The sequence below is a fragment of the Peromyscus californicus genome, unplaced genomic scaffold, assembly GCF_007827085.1.
Source record: "Peromyscus californicus insignis strain IS unplaced genomic scaffold, ASM782708v3 Scaffold_8__1_contigs__length_139910024, whole genome shotgun sequence".
In the NCBI taxonomy this organism is placed as follows: Eukaryota; Metazoa; Chordata; class Mammalia; order Rodentia; family Cricetidae; genus Peromyscus; species Peromyscus californicus.
Window position 1 is genome coordinate 134,111,723 of NW_026294606.1, and position 22,208 is coordinate 134,133,930.

Genomic DNA, 22,208 nt, shown 5'->3' on the forward strand with positions numbered 1-22,208 from the left:
TGGAAATAAGTAACATTAATTATTATAATTTTAAAAGTTATTTTTAGACAGGGTCTCAAGGTTGCCCAGACAATCCTCCAATTCTCTACGTAGCAAAGAATGAATTTGAACTCCTGATCCTTATGCCTTTGCCTCCTGAGTGCTGGGATTTACAGGCATGTGTCTCCCACCATGCCTGGTTTATGTTGGCTGAGGATCGAACCTAGAGCTTCATGCATGCTAGGCAATCACTCTGTCAACTGAGCCATCCCCCAGTCCAATTATTATAAATTTTACCATTCTATGCTGGAGCTATTGACAAGATGAGCTATTTTGTTTGTCTATGCAATACTCACATTGACAAAGATCAAATCAAACATATGAAACATATTAAGAGACAAAATTTTACAGTGTATGAAGCCTATGATAAAAACATTAGGCATATTTCTTGATTGAATTAGCATTAAGCTGTATGCTGGTGGAATCTTTTAAAAACGTTTGCATTAAACATTACAGCAGAAATCTAGTGAATTCAGTGTGATACGTGGGACCCTTTGGAGATGCCAATTGTTCAATGCTTATGCCTAAAGAATTAATCTGGCTGAGACCAACTTAAGCCTGTCTGGCCATTCTTTAAGATGTCTCTCTATCCCTTTAACATACATTTTTTTTCATACTGCTATTTGTCCCATAGATTAGATTCTGGTTAATGATAGAATAGCAGTGTTTATACTGTTAATTAAAAGAATAAATCCAGACAACTTAGAAATAATTTTACATTTAACAACAAGCTGCTATTCATCAACATTTTTGAGGGTTTTTGGACAGAGGGAACAAAATATACCACTAAGAATTATTTTTCATTTTTTAATCACCAATAAAAAATATACATCTTTTTCTGAAAGTTCTTTTCTTCCCGACAGAGGCAACATACCCTAAAATGGAGATTAATAAGCAATTAATGGCTCAGACTTAACTCAATATTGCAAATGTGCTAGTATAATATCTTGCTAAATATAAGAATTTTGAGAGCCAAAAAAATTAAAGACTTTGATGTGTGTAAGATCAATAGACGTGACTTATCACTATTTAATATCAGTTTTAATTTTTAAATGCCATGTTCCAGTGGAAAAAAGTTTACTGCACGGGAAAATTGAAATTCCAAGAAAGAATCCAGACAAAAGAAACAAACTTTATATGAAAGTGCCGTTAAGAGGGTCAGACTTACGCAGCAACCTCTTCCTTCGACAGGCCTTTGAAATTCTGCTCCAGGTAATGATCTATGTCATCTTTCTCTTTGATCAACTGAGCCCTAAATGAAATGGAAAGAAATAATAAAGTACCGTCTGACCAAGCTGAAAAGCTTCCAAACACAGAAAAACGCTACCAGGAGAGAAGCTGCATTCCGCAGACAGTGGTGTCTGTGGTGAACCATAGCTGTAACCTTAAGTTGTTTGATCATTTCCAAAAACGTGAAGGTAAGAAGATAGGGAAGAGTAGATCTAGTGAATAAAGGGAGACATGTCAACATATTGCAGCAGGTCATGTGCTCACGTGGTGTTTTCTCTCAAAGCTTGCACGGTCTTCCACCTCGTTGTAGGATTTGCAGTACAACTCTCACTATTTTCCTTGATACGAGACCTTGAGTCAAGAACTACTGCCTGATACAGATGTGCTAAACATGTGTGTTCCAATTATTGGCACAGTTTTCCCTGGAATGCTGTTTGTAAAGGTCTATGTTTTCCACTTGTTCTATTTGTTTTGTTTTTGTTTATCATAAACTCTCACTTGGCACCTAGTCCTTGTTAACTGCCTACCTCAGTCTCTGAGCACTGATCAATTCCAAGTGTGCCCCATCATGCCCTACTAAGAACTTGCTTGTGGGTTTTTTCCTTATATCGCACATAAATCTCAAATTATTGAGATTCAAGATACAAAAAATTTAAAAGAGACTTTATTGGGAAATGTGTCCATTATTATCACCCTCTACATTTGTAAAAACAAATACGCATTAAGTTCTCAGAACCCAGTGTGTAGTCTACTAAACGTCCCCAAATAGTCATGTTTCATTTACAGAATTTTTATTAAAGAATGTTTGTAAAAATGTTTCCCTAAATAGTAAGATTCTTTAATAAGATTCTTTTTTAAAATCCATTTGATTTTAGGGAAGCGACCATCAGTTGTGTTTATTGCTCACTTTGAAAATAATATGTAATCTTAAACACTGAAAAAAAGCCAGACAGAACAAGCTTTTTGAATTTTGTAAATATTTCAAAAATTAAAGAACATATACACGAATGTGTGCATGCACTATTGAAAGATTTCTTAGCTTCCTAAAACAAAGTATTTGATTTGCAATTTTAAAAGAATGTTTGTGTTGGTTTGGTTATGAATTTGCTTTGGTCCAGGGGCTTTGTCTTTCTAAGAAATACTAAAAATGACATATGAGAACAAAGAAATCTTGTAACAATTTGATTGTAATACTTTGCAGGAATTGGCACAAATGCACAAAAAGAAAATAGCCACAGGTACGTATGCAAATTGTTTCTAGGTATAAGCAATGTGTGTATTTCTAAAAGTCAATACACTGACAAATGGCAACTTCAAAGTATTTCAGTATCTGTTAATATGCATAAATAGGATAAATGCATCAATTTCGTCTTCTGCATTTTGTGACAATTCCAGTAGCTTGGTAGCCGTTCCTCAGTAGCAGCAGTATGGGAATGCATTTTCGGATTCCATTTCATTTCATGAGCTAAATCTTGCCTGTCAATCTACCCTACTAGGAAGCGTGCATCCTATTAGGACACAGCTCCTCAAAACAGAAGTCAGTGTCGGAGACTTTGTGAGCTAAAAGCCACGTGTGTTTTCATCCAAAGCGTCTGCCTTACTCCCTCTGTGTCTATTTTAAAAAGAAAACATCTTGAAATTCTGTAGAAAATATAAAATAATTTCACAGGAAATAAAATGATTAAATGACTACCAGCTTGGTAAAAACTGGTTATATTTGAGTGAGGCTCAAGACTTTCTAAACAGTGAATTTGAATATTTGACTATAACAATGTACTATCTCTTTTCCTTACACAATTGCAGTTTTTAAGATGTGCTATTGACATCCACGACTGCAGGAATTGTACCCTGTAGGATGAGAAAGGAGAAGTAGGGATGCATACCTTGGAATTGTTACTGAAGAGCATGGCAGCTTCTGTCTGGCTAAGACTGTAAGCTTTTTACTCGTCACAGGAACTGGGGGAAAGGTGGTCATTGGGGACTGCAAAATGTAAGCAGAAATGGCTGTTTTAAAAGGATAAATCTTCAGAGAATCAATAAAGACAAGACATTATTAGCAATGTATTGTGTGTTGTCTGAGATGAAGATACCTCTATATGTCGAGCTATTGCTTTTGTTACGCAGGAATGCTACTGAGAGAGTTAATTCCACAGGCTGCATCTCTCATTCTCTTCTACTGTCTGTCTTTTGGACAATGTTCTGTATCTGTACCCCAAAGTGATTTAGGAGAAAATCCATAAATGGGTTTTCGACGGTTCAGCTTTGTAAATAGTTCTGTTAAGGGACGTGGGTCAATGCAAGGATAAAGTCTCTGGACAGCTGTGGGTTCCAGGATTCATGCTTTACTTTTCTGTCACAGTCAACATTTGAGAATACGTTACACTTTGCTATTCTCTAGCTACTTCAACACTCACAAATAGAGGCTTCCCTTTAAAGTGATAGATGCTGAGACTGATTCTCAGTAAAGAGGCACCTCCTTGAGGAGGCAGATAGCTAAAACATATCAGATAGCAAATCATCTCAAAATGCATTAGTTTTAAAATTTGCAGGCAGGTAGATCTCTGTGAGTTCGAGGCCAACCTGGACTACAGAGTGAGTTCCAGGAAAGGTGCAAAGCTACACAGAGAAACCCTGTCTCAAAAAAACAACAAAAAAAAAGTTGCTTAAAACCACTTTTCCTCTTTGAATTTGGACAGAGTGTAAAAGAGGTAGCTCCCCCCCCCCAAACTATTGAGACCTCTTCTGTATGTTAGAAGCTCACGAACCCAACTAAGGGCAGAGCTCATCTCCACTCATTTATCTGGTGGTAAGAGCTACCAGCTGGGACCCCAAACAGCTGTCTTCCAGAGCACAAGCATGTAGTGTGGTCATATACATTGGGTTTTCTCATTGTATAGCAGTCTTAGGATTTCTTAGGGACAGACAACACAGGGTTCCAAAGGCAAGTACCCCTCTTAGGTTGGGCCCACAGTCCTCACAGCATCACTTCCTGTAGTGACATGCCTGCTCAGATCCAGGCCATGTGAATACATGACCATCTACCTGAGGGAGACTGTTAGTCACACTTCAAGAAGAGAATGGGGCAGGGGGATGAGAGAGATGGTGGCAGCCTTTTTCTGAAATGCATTATGCTATAGTTGTGAGCACTGAGAAAGGAAAGTCAGTCAAGTTATTGGAACTTTGTCCCCAAAGAAAACAAAGTGGGTCAGGCAGTGGTGGCACACGCTTTTGGTCCCAGCACTTAGGAGCAGAGGCAGGCGGATCTCTGAGTTCGAGGTGAGCCTGGTCTACAAAGTGAGTTCCAGGACAGCCAGGACTACATAGAGAAACCTTGTTTCAAAGACAAGAAAAGTAAGCAAGGTGGGTCCTGATGTCTGGAGGACCTACAGTAAGAGACAGTGTCCACTCTGACAAGGCTCTCAGTCGCAGAGTCTGCCTTCCACTTAAACGGAGAGACATTCAAAAGACCAGATGCTCCTGATACTGTTACTGCCACATGCACCAGGTTTGACTCCTACCCTTCATCAACTCCCTGGAAGGCTGCATCTAAGCTTCAGATCACTCCTTACCACCATTTTACACCTGTGTGATCTGTAGTAAAACTATCAAGTTAGGCCTCGAATGGTCAACAGATTATTCACTGAGCCACTACTTTGTGATGGACACTGTCCTGGGTGCTGAAGACACAACATCCAGGAAAAAGACCAAAGATCTCTGACCTTATGGAATTTCCATTATGAGAGTGGATATTGAGAAAAGCAGATACCAGTTACATAAGCAAAGTAAAAAGACCACGCCATGGCAATAAAAAGACTTGATAGGAAAAATACACCACAAATGCTAAGCTATAGTGGAGGGTAAATACGAGAAGGCAAAAAAGTTAAAATTTAGGAAGGCAGAGTCTTGAAGTTGCTGTAGACATGAGATTGACTTGGGTACTCTCTCTACTGTAGATCCTCCAGATATCAGGATCCACCCTGTTTCCTTTGGGGTGAAATAATCTCAACTTCACTTTGAAAAGTAGCTTCTCCAGAGGTCATATGGAAAGGAATGCTGGACTGCAGAAAGGCCGCTCTGGAGGCTTCTGTGAATCTGGCAGGAGAGGTCAGTAGGAAGCAGTAGAGCTGAGAGATGTAGTCACACCATCCAGACAGTGGAGTGCTACAATAGCACGGCACTGTGGGACTGGGTATGGGTGGAGGGAACACTAAACTTTGAAGGAAATCTTATGAAAGGCAATATTGATAGCATTGGTCTCACGTTCCTAAAAAGGATTATCACATTGGACTAAAATATTTTTGCATAATTAAAGAGATAATTTAAATACAGGTTAGTATTTTATTTTCAGTACACTAAAAGCCTATTACCCTGTTTATGCAGACTTGATTAATGACATGAATCTTCACAGTCTGTGCATAATATGCAGCTAAAGCGCACAGTCTAAAGACAAAGTATTGTTTTATTTTGCAGAATAAGCAACAGAAATGAATGCTATTACAAGGGATAACTTTATAATATAATGACTTAACTCTCTTGTAACTTAAAAAGATCTGATTTTTTTTGATCAAATGTTATATCAACCAATTGATTTATCTGGATGCCCAGAATTTATTCAATCAAAGTCTTATACATAACATGCATTAAGAAGTTTTGACTTACGTAGGGAAAACCTCATGGATGTGTTTGAAGGAACATATAAAGGCTCCCCAAACCCGATTTCCAGAAGCTTAATCCAGAATCTATGAAGCCTTTCTTCCAGAGTATTCAGTGTTGCAGAATAAATGTGAATGAACTCCATTCAGCACAACCCGCATCCCATGAATGCACACATCATGAGACCCATTCTACTTTTCAGAGCATTGTAGAATGGTCACTGGAGTGAGGGAGTTGCAGAAGCCATTGAAAGATTCACGCAGGAGCTTCTCATAGGCTGGGAAAGCTCATCTACATTCAGGCAGATGGAGCAGCCTCCAGAAGGTCCAGTATGGCCAGCATACCCCATCAAGGTGCACAAACCTCACCACCTCTCAAAGTGGCCTTCCAGTATATTATACAAAACCAAGTGAGTTAGCTGAGTTTTGCCAGGAAATACAGGCATATAATGAAACCAAATGCAAATAATATCCATGGAAAAGAATGTGTCTTCTTTGTCACACAGATCAACTGCGATTTTTTTTTTCAAATTCTAAGTCAACGTTTCCCACCATTAAAGTTTCAGCTGCCAGTTCCTTCATTTTGCTCTCCTCTGATCTGAGAGCATGAGCAGCGGGAACACCTTTACTCTTAAATTTAGTTTAATGTAAGTATTGCAAACCCTGCTGGCAAGCCTCAAGGCACAAACTTGGAATGAGGGGTGGTCAGAGCTGAATTATAAAGTGGGGAAAAAAGTTACTAAGTGCATTTTGAGAAAATGTTGCTCAACCCATCTGTACTGGAAAGTTGAAGCTAAGCATCAGTGTGGATGTCTAGCAGCTTCTCTCCTTGTTCTAGCCCACATCCTACTTTGCCTATGCTTTAGGCAAGAACATTGTGTTTTTCATAATCAATGTGTGATCACCACTATATCTATTATACAATATATAGTGTGTAGTTTGACTTACATCTTCATGTGGGACTTGAAATATACTCAATATTCAGTGTGATCTTGGACCAAATTATCTTCCTAAGTAACTGTCCTCTCTTTCATGCCTTATAAGTATGGTCTTATTTATGCTGTCATTTATGAAAGCAGGAAGTAGCTGCATTCTCACAAGTAATAGGGGCTGAGGAGAACTGAGGTAGTGGGGGGAAATGCCAGTATTTTTAGGGAGCTATCATTTCAGGGTTGGTTTTGTTTTTGGAGTGACAAAAGCCTCTTGTTCACTGTCAACATGACTTGAGCCATTTTCCCATCATTCCCAGCCTTTGGTGTTCTAACCTCGACTCAGTAATAAGGAATTTAGTCCATTCCTGCTGTGCACCACCTGCCCAGGTCAGCAGCAAAAATGGAAGCCACCTCCAACCCATTGGCCATCAGGGTCTACCCCAAGAAGAAAGCTGCTGGAAGGCAATCACTCAGGAAAGGGAGAAGGAAGTTACCTCTCGGACTGGTACCAAGATGTGCTGAGCCCCTGGAACCCAGCTAATGCAGTGCGTTAGGAGGGCCCAGCCATCCCCCCCCCCCCCCCCCGTGCCAGCGAATGGGCATTGCTACGTGTGGTACCACAGGGGCTGAGACACAGATCAAAAGGCCGCCCGGAGCCATTCCACAGTTGGTATTCAGAAAAGATTTGGTGCCTTCTTTGATCTGCTGGTTGGCACTCACATCAGCTGCACTTCCAGCCTCTGCATTTGGCCCCCACATACAAAGACAAATGGGAATGAGGAAGTAGAGGATGAAAGCTTTGAGAGTTCTGGGTCAGGCGGACGGTGTCCTACGGTGTGAGTTTGTTTCTGGCCCCCAAGTGAAACTTCAAAGAGAAACCCTCCTGCCCACTCCCCCTGACATGTCCCCAACAGGAACCACAAAGAGGACAGGTGACTGTCCACAGAGGCTGCTTAGAGAGCGACTGTGTCTGAACGACTAGATCTCCAGGTCCAGTTACTGCACAGTGAAAACTGAGGTGAGAGAAATAAAACCAACAACTCCAGCAAACAGGTTTATTATGTATCACCAAGCAATTTAAAATAAATGTTTTCCCACCAATGACACAATATCATTCTTAAGATTCAGAACACTTTATGTAAGAATTCTTCTGCTATGAAAGATGAAAGAAACTATTGGATACATTTAATAGTTTACACTCCTTCCAAGAGTGAAAAAACAAGTTCACATAAATAAGTTTAAAATTTCTGGACACTCCTAGCACCTTGTGGGGGACAATTGGATAGGTTGTGAAGTAAATAGTAATCACATATTTCCCACCTCCTGACATTTATTAGTGACTCAAAGCATCAAGTAGAAGGTAGGTCATATTTCATCCAACTTACATTTGCAGATCTCTCTGGTCCTCAGAAGCCAATCTGAAAATTCAGAAGCAATTGCAACAGCAAAGGAAAGAGAAAAAAATTACTCAGTAATAATTCCTCTGTGCTCCCCAAGTCAAGAAACAAAACTCACTCAGACCGGTGAATAAGTGAATTAGTAAAAGTACTACGTACCCAGTATATATATATATATATATATATATATATATATATATATATATATATATATATATATGAACTAAAGAGTGAAACGTCCCAATTAGTCGCCGTAAAACTAAGGCAACAGAAGAAATATGTGTGTTTTGACACAGTTCAACTCAAACGTGGTTTAGGATGGTTCTTTCTCTCAGGTTTGTAAGATAGCGCTGTTTTTTTAACAACAACTGAAAACAGAGAGTGCCTTCAGTTCTGTATCCACTCACCTCTGAGCAGGCCCGGTGTGCCTGTTCCCACATCTGTTTGTCTTTCCTTAACGGGCCAGGTGGTCCTCGAGCCAAGAAGAGCGCCGCCGTGCCTTCCGTTCCTCTAGGGAGAGGCTTGATTCTGGAGGTAGACCTTGGGAAGCTGGAGGAAGGGGTCCTGGGAAAGAAGAGCAGCTCGCTCTCCTAGGAGCTGGCCAGGTCTTGTTCCCAGTCTTGTCCCACAAACCTGGCTCTGGGGACAATTGCGGCTGTGTCCCCTGAGGAAGCTCCTGCGGGCGGCGGGTGCTGGGCGCTCTTTGGCCTCTCCCCAGGTCGGTGGCCTGGCTAGGTGCAGACTGGGGACGCCTAGAGCGTCTCCCGGGAAACAGAGGGGCGCGGCGGGCCGGGAGGGGGCGGAGTTAGGCTAAAATGGGCTTTGGGATTGGGCAGCTCAAAGACTCTTTGAGCATGGGGGCAGTGCTTGGAGGGGGAGGTTTGTTGATGAGTGGGCGTGACTTGCTGGAGGAGCTGAGTCCACAAGTGGACCCGCCAGAGAGAAATCTCCACAATCCAAGAACCTTGAGTTTGAGTTGTTTCCTTCAGGGCATCGCTTTTTCTCAAGATTTTTCAATATTTCTCCTTTGTCCACGAGATTGATGGAAAATCCACAGATTGGCATCCAAGATCCCCATTAACCTGATGAAACTCTTATTGAAATAAAGCAGCCATTGTCCTCTTCCTCGGCCTCCGGGATGTCACATCCACAAAGATGACTTTGCCAAACTATCTCCAGGAAGATAATCCGACTTTGAGCTGTGACCAGCTAAAAAGCCTAAGGTCCCTTAGAATTACTCTGTCCTTGTTTGTTCTCATTTCTGAAACTTGGGAGTTTGATGTTTCCCTACTGGGTCATTCTTCTGTCTTCTCTGCGACTTGTGTGTATGTCTTAGTTAGGGTTTTTATTGCCGTGAAGAGACACCATGACCATGGCAACTCTTACAAAAACGTTTAATCGAGGTGGTGGCTTACAGTTTCAGAGGTTCAGTCCATTATGATCATGATGAGGAGTGTGGCAGCGTGTAGGCAGATATGGTGCTGCCTACATCTTTACCAGAGGCAGCAGGAAGTCGACTGACTGTCACACTGAGTGAAGCTTGAGAAAGAAACCTTAAAGCCCGCCCCCACACAGACACACTTCCTCCAACAAGGCTACATCTCCTAAGAGTGCCACTCCCTTTGGGGGCCGTTTTCTTTCAAACCACCACAATGTACTAAAAAGCGAGCCTTCTTGCACTTTCTCTCATACATAGAACAGAGCCAGAGCTTATTGCTTCGCCCATAAAACCATGCTGGGAAATAAGACTTTATTGATTGCCCATTGTCATACATTGTATGAGTTAGCCAGCAATCTGCCCACCTACATCATTTTACCAATCATACATTGATTCTGTCTAGAGTATAAGCATACAGCCATAGCCACATTTTCATTCCCACATCTGATGTTCTGTAATAAATCACTGTATTATTTCCACCAATTGAGTGTAGACATTGCATTCAATTGTTGCTTGTGAACATTCAGTTGACCATTGTGACTACCTATAGCCAGTGCTTCCTCCAGGAGGTCCTCCTCTGTTCTCGTGAATTCATTTTCCCGCTCTCAGAATCACTTTAGTAGAACTCCATTTGACCGGTGGGAATTCTCTCCCAGACTCTGCTCTCTGTAGACTTTCTGCACAGGAGATTTGTGAGTTCTCCTTCCTACCTTAGGTAATGAACCACCTCTTAGTCCAAGGTCTAGAAAACTGCCCTGTCTTTTTGGATTTATTCCCATGCTTGCTGTCCCCAACTCACTGGAAGTTCTGTGACATCCTTCTGAGCATAAGTTTCTTTAGAGCTAGAAAATGCAGTCAGAGAACTTTGCGAATGACAGAAAACTCAAACTGACTTAAGCAAAAAGTAAAGAGGAAACTATTCTTCCAAGTGAGGGTGCTGGCTTCAGACACTGCTTTTCTCTAGGTGCTTGGGCAATTCTGGAAGCACTGGGGACTTCTTTATCCACACAGAATTAATCTCTCTTTTCTCCTTCTACTTACAGATGTCTTTATTCTATGAGCCCATCTTCCCTGAGAGTGAGAACTCCCTGTAAGTGTGGGCTTTAGTTTTCCCTTCTTCTTGTCTAGTTTCCTGTAATAACACAGAGGTTGGGGACTGTGGTGTGGTATATGTTCACACAGGTTTTGAATTAAACGAATGAATGGCAGCATAGGCAGAAGTTCCTCCAATTGACTTCTTTTCTTCCTCATGTAGAATTCGAAGAGGGGATGGGGGCAAATACAAATGGCCATTTGAAGCCCTTACTGACCTGCTACATCCAGGGTGCCTTCTGATCTTTGCTCTGGAGACAGGTATTTAGGACATGTCAAAACTCTCCCCAAATAGAAGCTCTACTCCTCCAGTGGGTGCCACTACATTCTAGCCACTCCCCATAATAGATCTCAATGCTTTTTTGACCCTTATTCATCAATTCCAATAGGAAACCTTTCCTGAATCCTTCTTGTTTGACTCCTGTGTTTTACTGAGTGTGTCCCCTTGCAACACTGAAGAAAGAATATTCTAGGCATTTTGAGTTCTTTCGGGCTGACATGGTCCTTCTTTTCTCTACAGCCATTGGCAAAGTATACATTCTTGATACTTAGGAAATATCCTTTTACTTTTCCTAATCCCAGCATTTGTGATGAGAACTCCGAAACCCATTTCCTGTGCCTCCTTTGTATGTGACCTCCTAAGTGCATGCATGTGTGTGCATGCATGTAGAGGTCAGAGAACAACCTGGGTGATTTAGTTCTCTCCTTTCATTCTGTGGGACCTAAGTTCCTGGGGCTTAGAGATAAGTGCCTTTATCCGAGGCCTATGGTGCTGATCCAGGATAGCCTTCTAGTTGGAGGTGCTGGGAACCAGATCCAGGGCTCTGTACATGCTAAGTGCACACTCTTAACACTGAACTCTGTTACCACTATTTTTTCTTTTTATTTTTCTATGTGCCTTTTACATCATGTATCTTAATCCCATTCATTTCCTCATCCCTTTGCATCTGCCTTCTGCCCCTGCATGCCTCCACCCCCCAAATAAAACAAAATTAATGAGAAAAAAATTTTAAAGAGGGAAGAAATTTAAAATCTCATCATGGGAGCTGCAGTGTGACACAGTGGGTCACACAGTAAACCCCTTTGTCCATGTATCTTTGCTTGCAAGTGTTCATTGCAAAGAGTCATTGATCTAGTTCAAGGCTTCTGGTTTCTACTACCCTATCAATGCTGGGCCCTCACTGAGACTCTTCTTGGATATGTTGTTGTTGCTCTGTGTTGTGGAGATCCTGCAGTTTTGGATCTGTGAGTCAGGTCCCTTCACATGCTCCAGCAGATCATAGATGGGGTGGATGCTGGGACAGGCCAAGTCATAACCTTGGATCTGGGCCTGGGCAGCTGTAGAGTTGGTCTGCCTGCCAGTTCTCCCCTGTTCTCACTACCAGGGTGAGCTCTGTAGCATTGCCCCAGCTAATTCACCTCTAGTAGCAATGAATGAGAGATGGGGCTGGTCCTCCTGCTCTCATGGTCTCAGGATGGGCTCTCCCACACCTACAACATCAGAGCCAGCTCTATTGTGTTGCCCAGACAAGATATAGGGGCCACTCTTCTGAGTGCTGCACCTGGTGAGGGATAGGGGCGGCCCTCCTGCTCTTTTGACCCTAGGGCCAGCTCCTCCATTTGTCTCAGGCATTGATGGACAGGGGGTGGGGGAGACGGCATCTCTCCTCTGCCAATGCTACCACATATCTGATGAGTAATGGGGACTGCCCTCCTTTGCTCATAACATCAGAGCTGGATCACCCTCACCTCTTACCACTGGTCAGCTCTGCTGTGCTGCCTAGGTGAGAGGCAGGGCCTGTTTCTTGAGTGCTTCAGCTGGTAAGGGGGAGGGTAAGCTCTCTCATCTGTTGCAGGTGGTAAATAGGTGAGGGATAAAGAGGGGCATCTCTTACCCTCCCACATTGCCACATAACAGATGAGTAGTGGGGACTGCTCTCCCACTTACAATTTTGGGGCTGGCTCATCCACACCTCTACCAACAAGGTTGGCTCTATTGCATTACCCAGGTGAGGTGCAGGGCCTGCTCTCCCAAGTGTTGCATCTGGTAGGGGGCAGGGACAGCTCTTCTACTCTTGTGACCTTAGGGCCAGTTCTTACACTTGCCTCATGCATTGATAGGCAGGGTGGGTGTTGGGAGCAGGGAAGAGAGCAACTCTACCCTGCCCATGCTACCACAGGACAGATTGGTGATGGGGGCAACTCTTCCTTGCTCACTACTTTGGGGCTGGCTCACCTACACCCAAGCCAACAAGGTTAGCTCTATTGTGCTGCCCAGGCTAGGTGCAGGGCCTGCTCTCCCAACTGTTTGCAGCTGGTGGGAGTCAGGAACTACTTTCCCATTCTTAATGACTACAGGGCCAGCTCTTCACCTGAGGTGGGGGTTGATGGGGGGAGAGGGTCTCTCCCCAGCCCATGCCACTACCAGATAGATGGCTAGTTGGGACATCTCTCCCATGCTCACAATTTTGGAGCTGACTCTATTGGGGCACCAGCAGGGTTGGCTCTATTGTGTTGCCCAGGCAAGGTACAGGGCCTTCTCTCCTGAGTGTTGTAGCTGGTGGTGATCAGGGACAGTTCTCCCACTCTTATGACCACAGGGCCAGCTCTCCCACCTACCTCAGATATTGATGGGCAGGACTGGGGGTGGGGTGGGGTGGGGAGTCCACCTATGCTGCCACAAGGCAGATGGGTGATGGGGAAACAGCTCTCCCATGATCACAATTTTGGGGCTGTCTCATCCACACCTGAGCTAATAGGATTGGCTCTCTTGTGCTGCTCTGGCAAGATGCAGGGCTTGCCTTTTCCTGAGTGCTGCAGCTGATGGGGGTCAGGGACAGCTCTCCTCCTCTTATGACCATGGGGAAAGCTCTCCTACCTGTCCCAAGTGTTGATGGGCAGCAGGGGCTGGGGGAGGGGGAGTTGCCACTGTTTTTAATAGGTTCTTTTTCATGAACAGAATCTTTTCTCAATTATCACTGAATATATCAGATTTTTAAGGCTGTATTTTTCTATAAATCATGTTTGCCTGCAGGAAAGTTTTTCTTTGCTTAATGTTGACATTTTTACATAGCCTATTATCCTTGGCTGCTATAGTGATAATCAGTAGGTTCAGCTGCCAGGAGCAGAAATCAACACTAACAGAACTGAAAAAGTAGTCCCTGCCTCTGAGTTACAGCTTAACTGGGTATTCTCAAGATGGTCTTTGCAATCCAGTCACAACATCTGCATTTTATCTGAGGAATGCACACACAGGAGAATAATGGTACACTCGTCCCAAGATGAAGAACAAATCCCTGCTTTATCCCACCAGTAAGGGGTTCATCACGTGGCCACTTTAAGCTTCAAGGGCAGGTGGGAATATGTCAGCTGTGTTTTGAATATCCACATGCCATGCCTTGGAATTTGAAGTTTGAATACCAAAGCAAAAAAGCCTAATAATATTTGTCAGTTATTCCATATAAGCAGTGGCCTCCTTAGAAGGTAATTACTGACAAAAAGTCACTGTTGTGACTCTGTCCATCTTTTTTTTAATTTTATTTTATTTTACAATATAGTTTAATTTTACATATCAGTCACAGATTTCCTTGTTCTCTCCCCTCCCGCCCCCCTCACCTTCCCCCCAGCCCACCCCCCCGACTCTGTCCATCTTAATATAAGATTCTACCTTGGTCCCTGGAGTTCCCAGGCCCAGCCTTTCAGATTCTTATCTCTTTCCTTTAGGCAGATTCAACTACAGTATATTTTATGATTTGCAGTTGCTCAGAGAACCATATCTTGGGTCCACAGACTGCACTGTGGATCATACATACTATTTTTAGATAATTCTATTTACCTGCTCTCCCCTCTCCGTGTGTGTGTGTGTGTGTGTGTGTGTGTGTGTGTGTGTGTGTGTGTGAGAGAGAGAGAGAGAGAATAACAATTAAAGAAGAAGTGAGTGTAAATTTGAGAGGGAGAGGGCATAGGAAGTGTTGGAGGGGAGAGAAGAGTTGGAAATGATGTAAGTACAGCAATCATGCATGCAATTCTCAAAAAATTAAATGCAAAACAAATACTGCTTTGCTGGGGGAATTCAGACTTGAAAAATAGCAACTAATAATTCCTCGAGTGTTCCTGTATAATACTCAGGGTTGCCAGACAAAGCAGACGGAGAGAAACTGGCTAGCCTGACAGCGACTGTGGCTGTGCTACAGTTTCTGATAGCACTTTTCTGATGGAGCAAAGTCATATGCAACACACACTGCTACCGCCTACATGTTAACAGAGAAGACGAAAACAATTTGCTTTTACCTAGCAGGGCTAACTCTACTTTCATTTTCCAGTGTAGTAGTAATTTGTCAACTGTGGCTTTTTTGTTCTGCAAGTTAGACTATAAGAGACTTAATTCTATATCTCTGTCTCTCTCTCTTTCCCTGCCCCTCACCCTCCAACACACACCATCCTGGTGGCTCACCACACTGATAGGCATTTAAAAGACCAGAAGAGTAAGAAATAGTAGGTGTCCTCCATGCATATTGTGATACAGCAATCTTCCATCTCAATGACATTTGTTAAGGGGTGATCTTTAAATGGCTGGACACTACAAAGTAGAGGTCAATTTGTCACAATTTTATCATCCAACCAAAATGCTTCTCTATTTTTGATGTTGTTGGATTTATTTTTGCTGATCCTTTAAAATCTTTTTACATTTTGTATTGTGTATGTATGTGAGGGTCAGTTCTCTCTTTCTACCATGTAGGTCCTAGGACTTGAACTCAGGTCACCAGGCCTGGCAGCAAGCACTTTAACCTGCAAAGTCATCTCACTGGCCCTTACTTGCCCATTTTTACCTTTGGTGGCCTGATATGCATTATGGCCTCTCACCATCTTTGGAGCTGTACCCTCTCATGAGAAAATTATGGTTCTTGTTTAGGATCTGCCTTGCTAGCTGCCTCTGGCTTCACAGTGATTTAGCAAGTAGTCCCACAATATCATTCATTCTGATAAATCACTTGGGAAGAGAGATCTGATGAGGAGCTGTCGAGATAAAGTTGTCCTGTGGTGTGCCTGCAAGGGACTTTCTTCATTGGTTTAATTGATGTAGGAAGACCCACCCTGGCTGAGGATGGCTCTATGTCAAGGAGGGGACCGACTGAGCACTGGCAAGCTTGCACACATTCGTTCTCTCTCCACCCTTGGCTGTGGATGGGACTAGATGTGCGAGTTCCTGCTGCTTCAGTGTCTCTGTAGCGATGTGCTTTACCCTGGCATTCAAGAAAGGAAGCCTGTTCTCCCCTAAGGCGCTTCTGTCACTGTCAGCAAAGAAAGGAGGCTAGGACACCAGGACACCAGCTAAAAAGATGTTTTTGCTTATTATGAAAGGGTACTAGTTTAATAATAATTAAGAATCTATTAAATAATACAAATGTAATAATAAATCTAATTTAAAAACACAAACTTGTAGCCATTAATTACATAAAATATTTGCTCACAGTGAGCATTTTAGAGTACTATATTCCTCCTAAAGTAAAAGTTGAACCCTTACAATTTAGTTGAGAAATGGCAACAAAAAATCTGCACAATAATTACACTTATTTTCTATCATTCCACAGAGATTTGGTAACACTAGTTTAAAAGACTGAAACTGAAGGATTTTATTTTTATTGTACCATATCTTGGGATGTTATTGATCAGACTGAAACTATCCTGAAATATTTGAGGTTCAAACATTTTGGATTTGTATGCTAAATCAGATGGAGAAGTCTAGTCGATATTTATTGATCTACCATAAATAGTGCAATGAAGCAGTTATTTGAAGGTAAAACAAGTCATTTGCTTATTGATGTTTGAAAGTAATTTTTACACTAAGCTCCAGTGTAAAGACCTCTATAGGTTTACGGTGTGAGTGGCACTTTTGTAACTGTCCTGAGCGTTTTGCATTTAAAAGAACTTCCAAAACAGTATTTGGGATCTGATCAAACACAGTCAGTAAAAGCTCTCTCCCGCTGTCCTACTCCTTGGTGGGACTGTAAAGAAGAAAAGGGGGTGGGCGAAAGAGAGGCCGGTGGCACAGTGCTGACATCAGTCTTAGGAGAGGGCACGTTTGAAGTTTGAGGGTCTCAGAAATGATTTTCTTAAAGCTCTCCCCACTAAGGTGTCCTGGCAACCTGTCAGGACTTTGGAATCTAATTTGACATCTTGTTTGGCATCTAATCCTTGGTTTGAAGTCGAATTGCAGGTGCTTTTTCTTCAAAATGTACAAACTGTACAAAGAACCAGTCGCCTTTTACTATTTATGTTAGGAACACCTCTTGGTATTAAAGTAATTTACTGTGGTGGCTTAGCATCTTCCTGCTTCTGGGTTTTTCTGGGTGCAGTTCTATTTTCTTTGTTTGATAAATTTGCTAGCTTAAAAACAATACCATTTGAACTGGAACACTCAAATGTGCTTTCTTGAAATCTTACTTATACTTGTGTACCTTTCCACAATGGATACAATTATAATAGGAATGTTTTCTCCAAGTGGAGATTGATCTCCACAAACTAATGCTTGAATATGTGTCCAGATCTCTTTAAACCTTAGTTCTGTGTGTACACACATGGGAGTCAGCTTTATTTTGTTGTGATCAATACCTGAGGTCAAGCAGTCTCCAAGCAGGAAGATTTGCTTTGGTCCATGATTTCAGAAGTCTTAGCTCATGGACACCTGGCCCCATCACTTTAGCCTTGCTGTCACATAATATATCATGACAGAAGTGTGTTGTAGAGAAATTCTATTCACCTCATGGCACTGGAGAAGCAAAGAGAGAGGTAGAGAGAGGCTAGTCTCTAGTCTTTAAGGGCATGACCCCAATGACAGAACTTCCTTCCATTAGGCTGTGTACAACCTCCCACAGTGTCCCAGGCTCTACAACCTCCCACAGTGTCCCAGGCTCTACAACCTCCCACAGTGTCACAGGATCTACAACCTCCCACAGTGTCCCAGGCTCTACAGCCTCCCACAGTGTCCCAGGATCTACAACCTCCCACAGTGTCCCAGGATCTACAACCTCCCACAGTGTCCCAGGATCTACAACCTCCCACAGTGTCTCAGGATCTACAACCTCCCACAGTGTCCCAGGATCTACAACCTCCCACAGTGTCCCAGGATCTACAACCTCCCACAGTGTCCCAGGATCTACAACCTCCCACAGTGTCTTAGGATCTACAGCCTCCCACAGTATCCCAGGATCTACAGCCTCCCACAGTGTCCCAGGGTCTACAGCCTCCCACAGTATCCCAGGATCTAAAACCTCCCACAGTGTCCCAGGATCTACAGCCTCCCACAGTGTCCCAGGATCTACAACCTCCCACAGTGTCTCAGGATCTACAACCTCCCAGTGTCCCAGGATCTACAACCTCCCACAGTGTCCCAGGCTGGGGAACAAGCTTTCCGAATTTGGGACCTCAGAGGACACACAACAGCCACCCTATCATGGCATGATGATAAACATAGACATGTAAAATTCTATCCAGCTACTCATATATCCATGAATGTCATTCAAAAATATTAGGAAACATGTCAGTATTTGCCTGATGTAATGCAGAAGTGAAGCTTCTTATTTTCTAAGGACAAAAACCAAAACCAACAAAAAACTGTAACCGTGTGTGCAAGGGGAACTCTAAATTCAGAAAGAAGATGTAGAATATAATGGTCTTTCTCAAAGACAGTTATTAAAAAGTGAAAAACATCACACTTGGTAAAAATCCTACTGTAACTCCCCATATACCACACAAGAAAACAATTTGTTAGGTATAAAGGTATCTGTGTAAGCTGAAATAGATGTATAAAGGAAAAAAATGGAATAATGGTGCTAAGCATTGAATTTGAACATCTAAATCCATCCATCTTTATTTCAACAAATAAGGTTTTGGGTAGGATAGTGTATCAGTTACTTTTCTATTGCTGTGAAAAAAAATACCATGACCAGAAGCAACTTATAGATGAAAGTGTTAATTTTGGGTTACAGTTCCAGAGGGATAGGAGTCCATCATGACAGGGAGGCACAGCAGTAAGTGCCAGGCGTGGCAGCAGGCTCAGGAGCTAAGCCATTGCATCTCAACTGCACACGAAAGCAGAGAGAGTGAGCTGATAGTGGGTGAAGCTGTGAACTCTCAGAGCCAGCACCCACGGAGACGTTTTCTCCAGCAAGGCTGCACATACTATAGACTCCACATATGGTGCACGAACGTGGAACTTGGGTACGGAGGATAAAAGAGAAGGAACACTGCAGCTTAAGTGGGCATGCTTGATAATGAACTGGAGTTTTGTGATTATCTTTTCTTTGGGAGTAAAATTATAAATAAATAACAGGGTAATAGTAGAAGTTAGGCTGCAGCAAGTCTATCTATCTGTCTGTCTATCTATCTATCTATCTATCTATCTATCTATCTATCTATCTATCTGTGGTGGTATTGTGTTCTCCAAAATATTGTGCACCCTAATAAACTTATCTGGGGTCAGAGAAGAGAACAGAACAGCCACTAGATATAGAGGCCAGAAAAAGTGGCACACACACATTTAATCCTATCACTTAGAGAGCAGAGATCCATGCGGATCTCTGTGAGTTTAAAGCCACACTGGAAACAGCCAGGCATGGTGACTCATGCCTTTAATCCCAAGAAGTGAACCTTTAATCCCAGGAAGTGAGGACAGAAAGCAGAAAGGCATATAAGGCGTGAAAACCAGGAACTAGAGGCTGGTTAAGCTTTTAGGCTTTTGAGCAGCAGTTCAGCTGAGATCCATTTGGATGAAGGACACAGAGGCTTCCAGTCTGAGGAAACAGGATCAGCTGAGGAATTGGCGAGGTGAGGTGGTTGTGGCTTGTTCTGCTTCTCTGATCTTCCAGCATTCACCCCAATACCTGGCCCCAGGTTTGTTTTATTAATAAGACACTTTAAGATTCGTACTACAATGTATCTACTAAGTTAGATCTAAAATTGTAATATAAGTAAGTCATAAAAGTTTTGGTGAAGTTTGAGAAATATAGGCTTTAGGTATAGGGATATGGTGAAGACTTAGGCTTAATAGAAGGTTTAACTTAGGGTAGAGTAGGTTTTCTGCAATACGGGACCTGGGACACAGAAGGAGCATCTGGGACTGAGCAGCTACTGTGGACTTGGCAGTCCGAGAATGAGCAGTGGCTTCAGAAGCCCCCACCTCAAGCAGCAGCAGCGGGAGCATCGGCTGACCTAGCATCAGCATCAATGAGACCCATGGGGCATCATCACATGGCAGGCAGCAAATGCCAAGAAAGCCAGCACGAGCAGCAGGGGTCTGCACACTTTCTGCCATGGAGGAGCCATGGTGAGGAGAGCACGGTCAGCCAGAATGCTTGTAAGAGCCGGACTGACATGGCTAGAGGCTACGCTCTTCAACCTTGATGAGCCAAGCAGAGATGCTGCAGGAGAGGTGAATGGCAGGCAGTGGAGGTGGCTTGGGGAGCGCAGCAGAGACTTCAGACCTCTGCAGATGGAGCAGGTCTATCACCAGGAGACAGAGTCCCCTTTGGCCAGAGCCAAGTGAGGAATGCCCTGGAGAGTTGGGGGGTGGGGTGAGTGTTCAGGGCACCTTGGCCGTTGCACAAGAGATAAAGAGAAAGATGTCAATGGGGTGTGCACCCAGCAGGCCAGAGAACAGGTGCCTCCATGTCTGGGTGTGCCCAGCTGGCCATACCTTCTTGGGACATGGAGATCCTGAGCAGACAGGCCAGAGACGGGAGGTGCAGTTGGACCAGGACTGTAAAAAAGATGAAATGGGACAGAGTAAGCAGCCAAAGCCATGCAGCTTCTGTTTGCTGGCAGTGAACAAATGCATGGCTCCTTTGAAAGATGACTTTCTGGTTCATGTTGGCTGCACAGAGAGTTCTTTTCAGAGGTCTGCATCTGCCCAGCTACTGTGATGGGTAATGGGCAGGCTTTGCCCTGAAGAGAATGTCCTAGGGGAAGGCTACCAGCTGGAAAGTGCCACTGTAGCTGAGAGTGAGGTTTCAGAGACTCTAGTTTGAACTGGGTTGTTGCATACAAGGGAACTACAACAAGTTTTGGTAATGAGACTCTTCATATTTGGAGCTTTTGCTTCAGATTCATTATGACTTGGATAGCTATACAAGGACTTCAGTGTAGCTGGTGAGCCAGGCCCTGATCTTGGACTTTTAGTGGAACATTAATACTGGTATCAGAACTGGCTTTTTGAACTTTTCGGACTTCAGAAATGGAATGGACAGGAGTGGTTCAATTGCAAAAGGACAGTTTTGATTTCACCTACAATCTATATACATTATGAACTATGATGACGTATGAACTGTTTTGTGTAGAAATGGAGGAGTTTATTTTTTCTACCCAGGCTTAAGATGAAGCTTCAAAAAATATAAAGGGGGAGTTGTTATATCCCTCAGTCTATTTAATTAAAAAAATGTACTGATGAGTAGGAGTTGGGATAAAGTTTTTGCTGCTGGACTGGAGCAGCTCAAATGAAAAACCATTTTCTTGTTCTTTGTATGGATAATGTTAGCATGTGTTAATGTACCCTATGTTTTGTTAGCAAGAAATGCACAAAGTTCTATTAAGAGTTTGCTTTTGGATGTAAGTTTGTGAGAATTATAATTGTGTATAGTAATCATACTAGAATTATGATGTTAACCTGTTAATGTTAATGAACCATGTAGTGGTGATGCTAAGGAGGCCTTTATGATGTGGTTGCTTCAGGAATTTATTGATTTAAAAAAGGGCTTGGTGAGCTAAGACTACTGTAATCATCTTAGATCCATTCAAAAAGGACATTCCATCTTGATCATCCTCTACTAGGAGGTATAGCAGCCATAACAAACAGGTGTATTGCTGTGATTGTTCCAGCTACTTGCAACCTCTTAGTGGAAAGCTGATTGAGAGCTGCATAGAGTTAAGCTCTGCACCCTCTTTTGCCAGAGGCTGGTAGCCAAACTTTATATTATAAAGAAGGGGGAATGTGTGGGGGCCCACAGAGGCTCCCTAGTGAGGTTTTACTCAAGGTCAGGTCTAAGCTTGCTTTACCAAGCAGGACTGCATAATGGGATGATTTGGCCATGGTTGTGGGTACCAGGTGTTTTGAGGAGTCTGTACATTGTGCTTTGATCTTGCAAGGGGAGGTCTTTTGTCTCTCTCCTTGGCAATTGTACAAAAAGCCCTTTGGAATAGACCTTGAGGTGACTGGTTATTGACCCAGGGCCCTCCTGAAGCTATCCTTTGTCTCTGTCTTTCTTTTCTTCTCTTTCTGACTTTCTATCTGATACTTCCTCATTCTTCTCTTCTCCCCTCAAGAACCTTTTGACAGGGTGGAGCTGGACTCCAACAGATTCCCATATTTCATAACCTCCCAAACAACACCACCAACTGGGAAGTAAGTTGTCAGACACCTGAGCCTCTAGGGGAT

The 22,208-nt window shown here is 42.9% G+C and overlaps 1 protein-coding gene across 2 annotated transcripts in view; it reads right to left on the minus strand.

Annotated features, from left to right (window-relative positions):
- Ttc29 (tetratricopeptide repeat domain 29) overlaps positions 1-8,974 on the minus strand; it is a 201,434-nt gene extending 192,460 nt beyond the window's left edge. Inside the window, exons 1-4 of one of the 2 annotated variants that reach the window (XM_052728779.1) lie at positions 8,658-8,974; positions 8,239-8,271; positions 3,153-3,250; positions 1,208-1,291 (exon numbers count right to left, since the gene is read on the minus strand). In XM_052728779.1, the coding sequence (XP_052584739.1) occupies positions 1,208-1,291; positions 3,153-3,244 (176 nt within the window). In that variant the 5' untranslated portion in view covers positions 3,245-3,250; positions 8,239-8,271; positions 8,658-8,974. The remainder of the gene's footprint in view (positions 1-1,207; positions 1,292-3,152; positions 3,251-8,238; positions 8,272-8,657) is intronic. The other variant, XM_052728777.1, reaches the window with a different exon arrangement.
- Between the last annotated feature and the right edge of the window lie 13,234 nt (positions 8,975-22,208).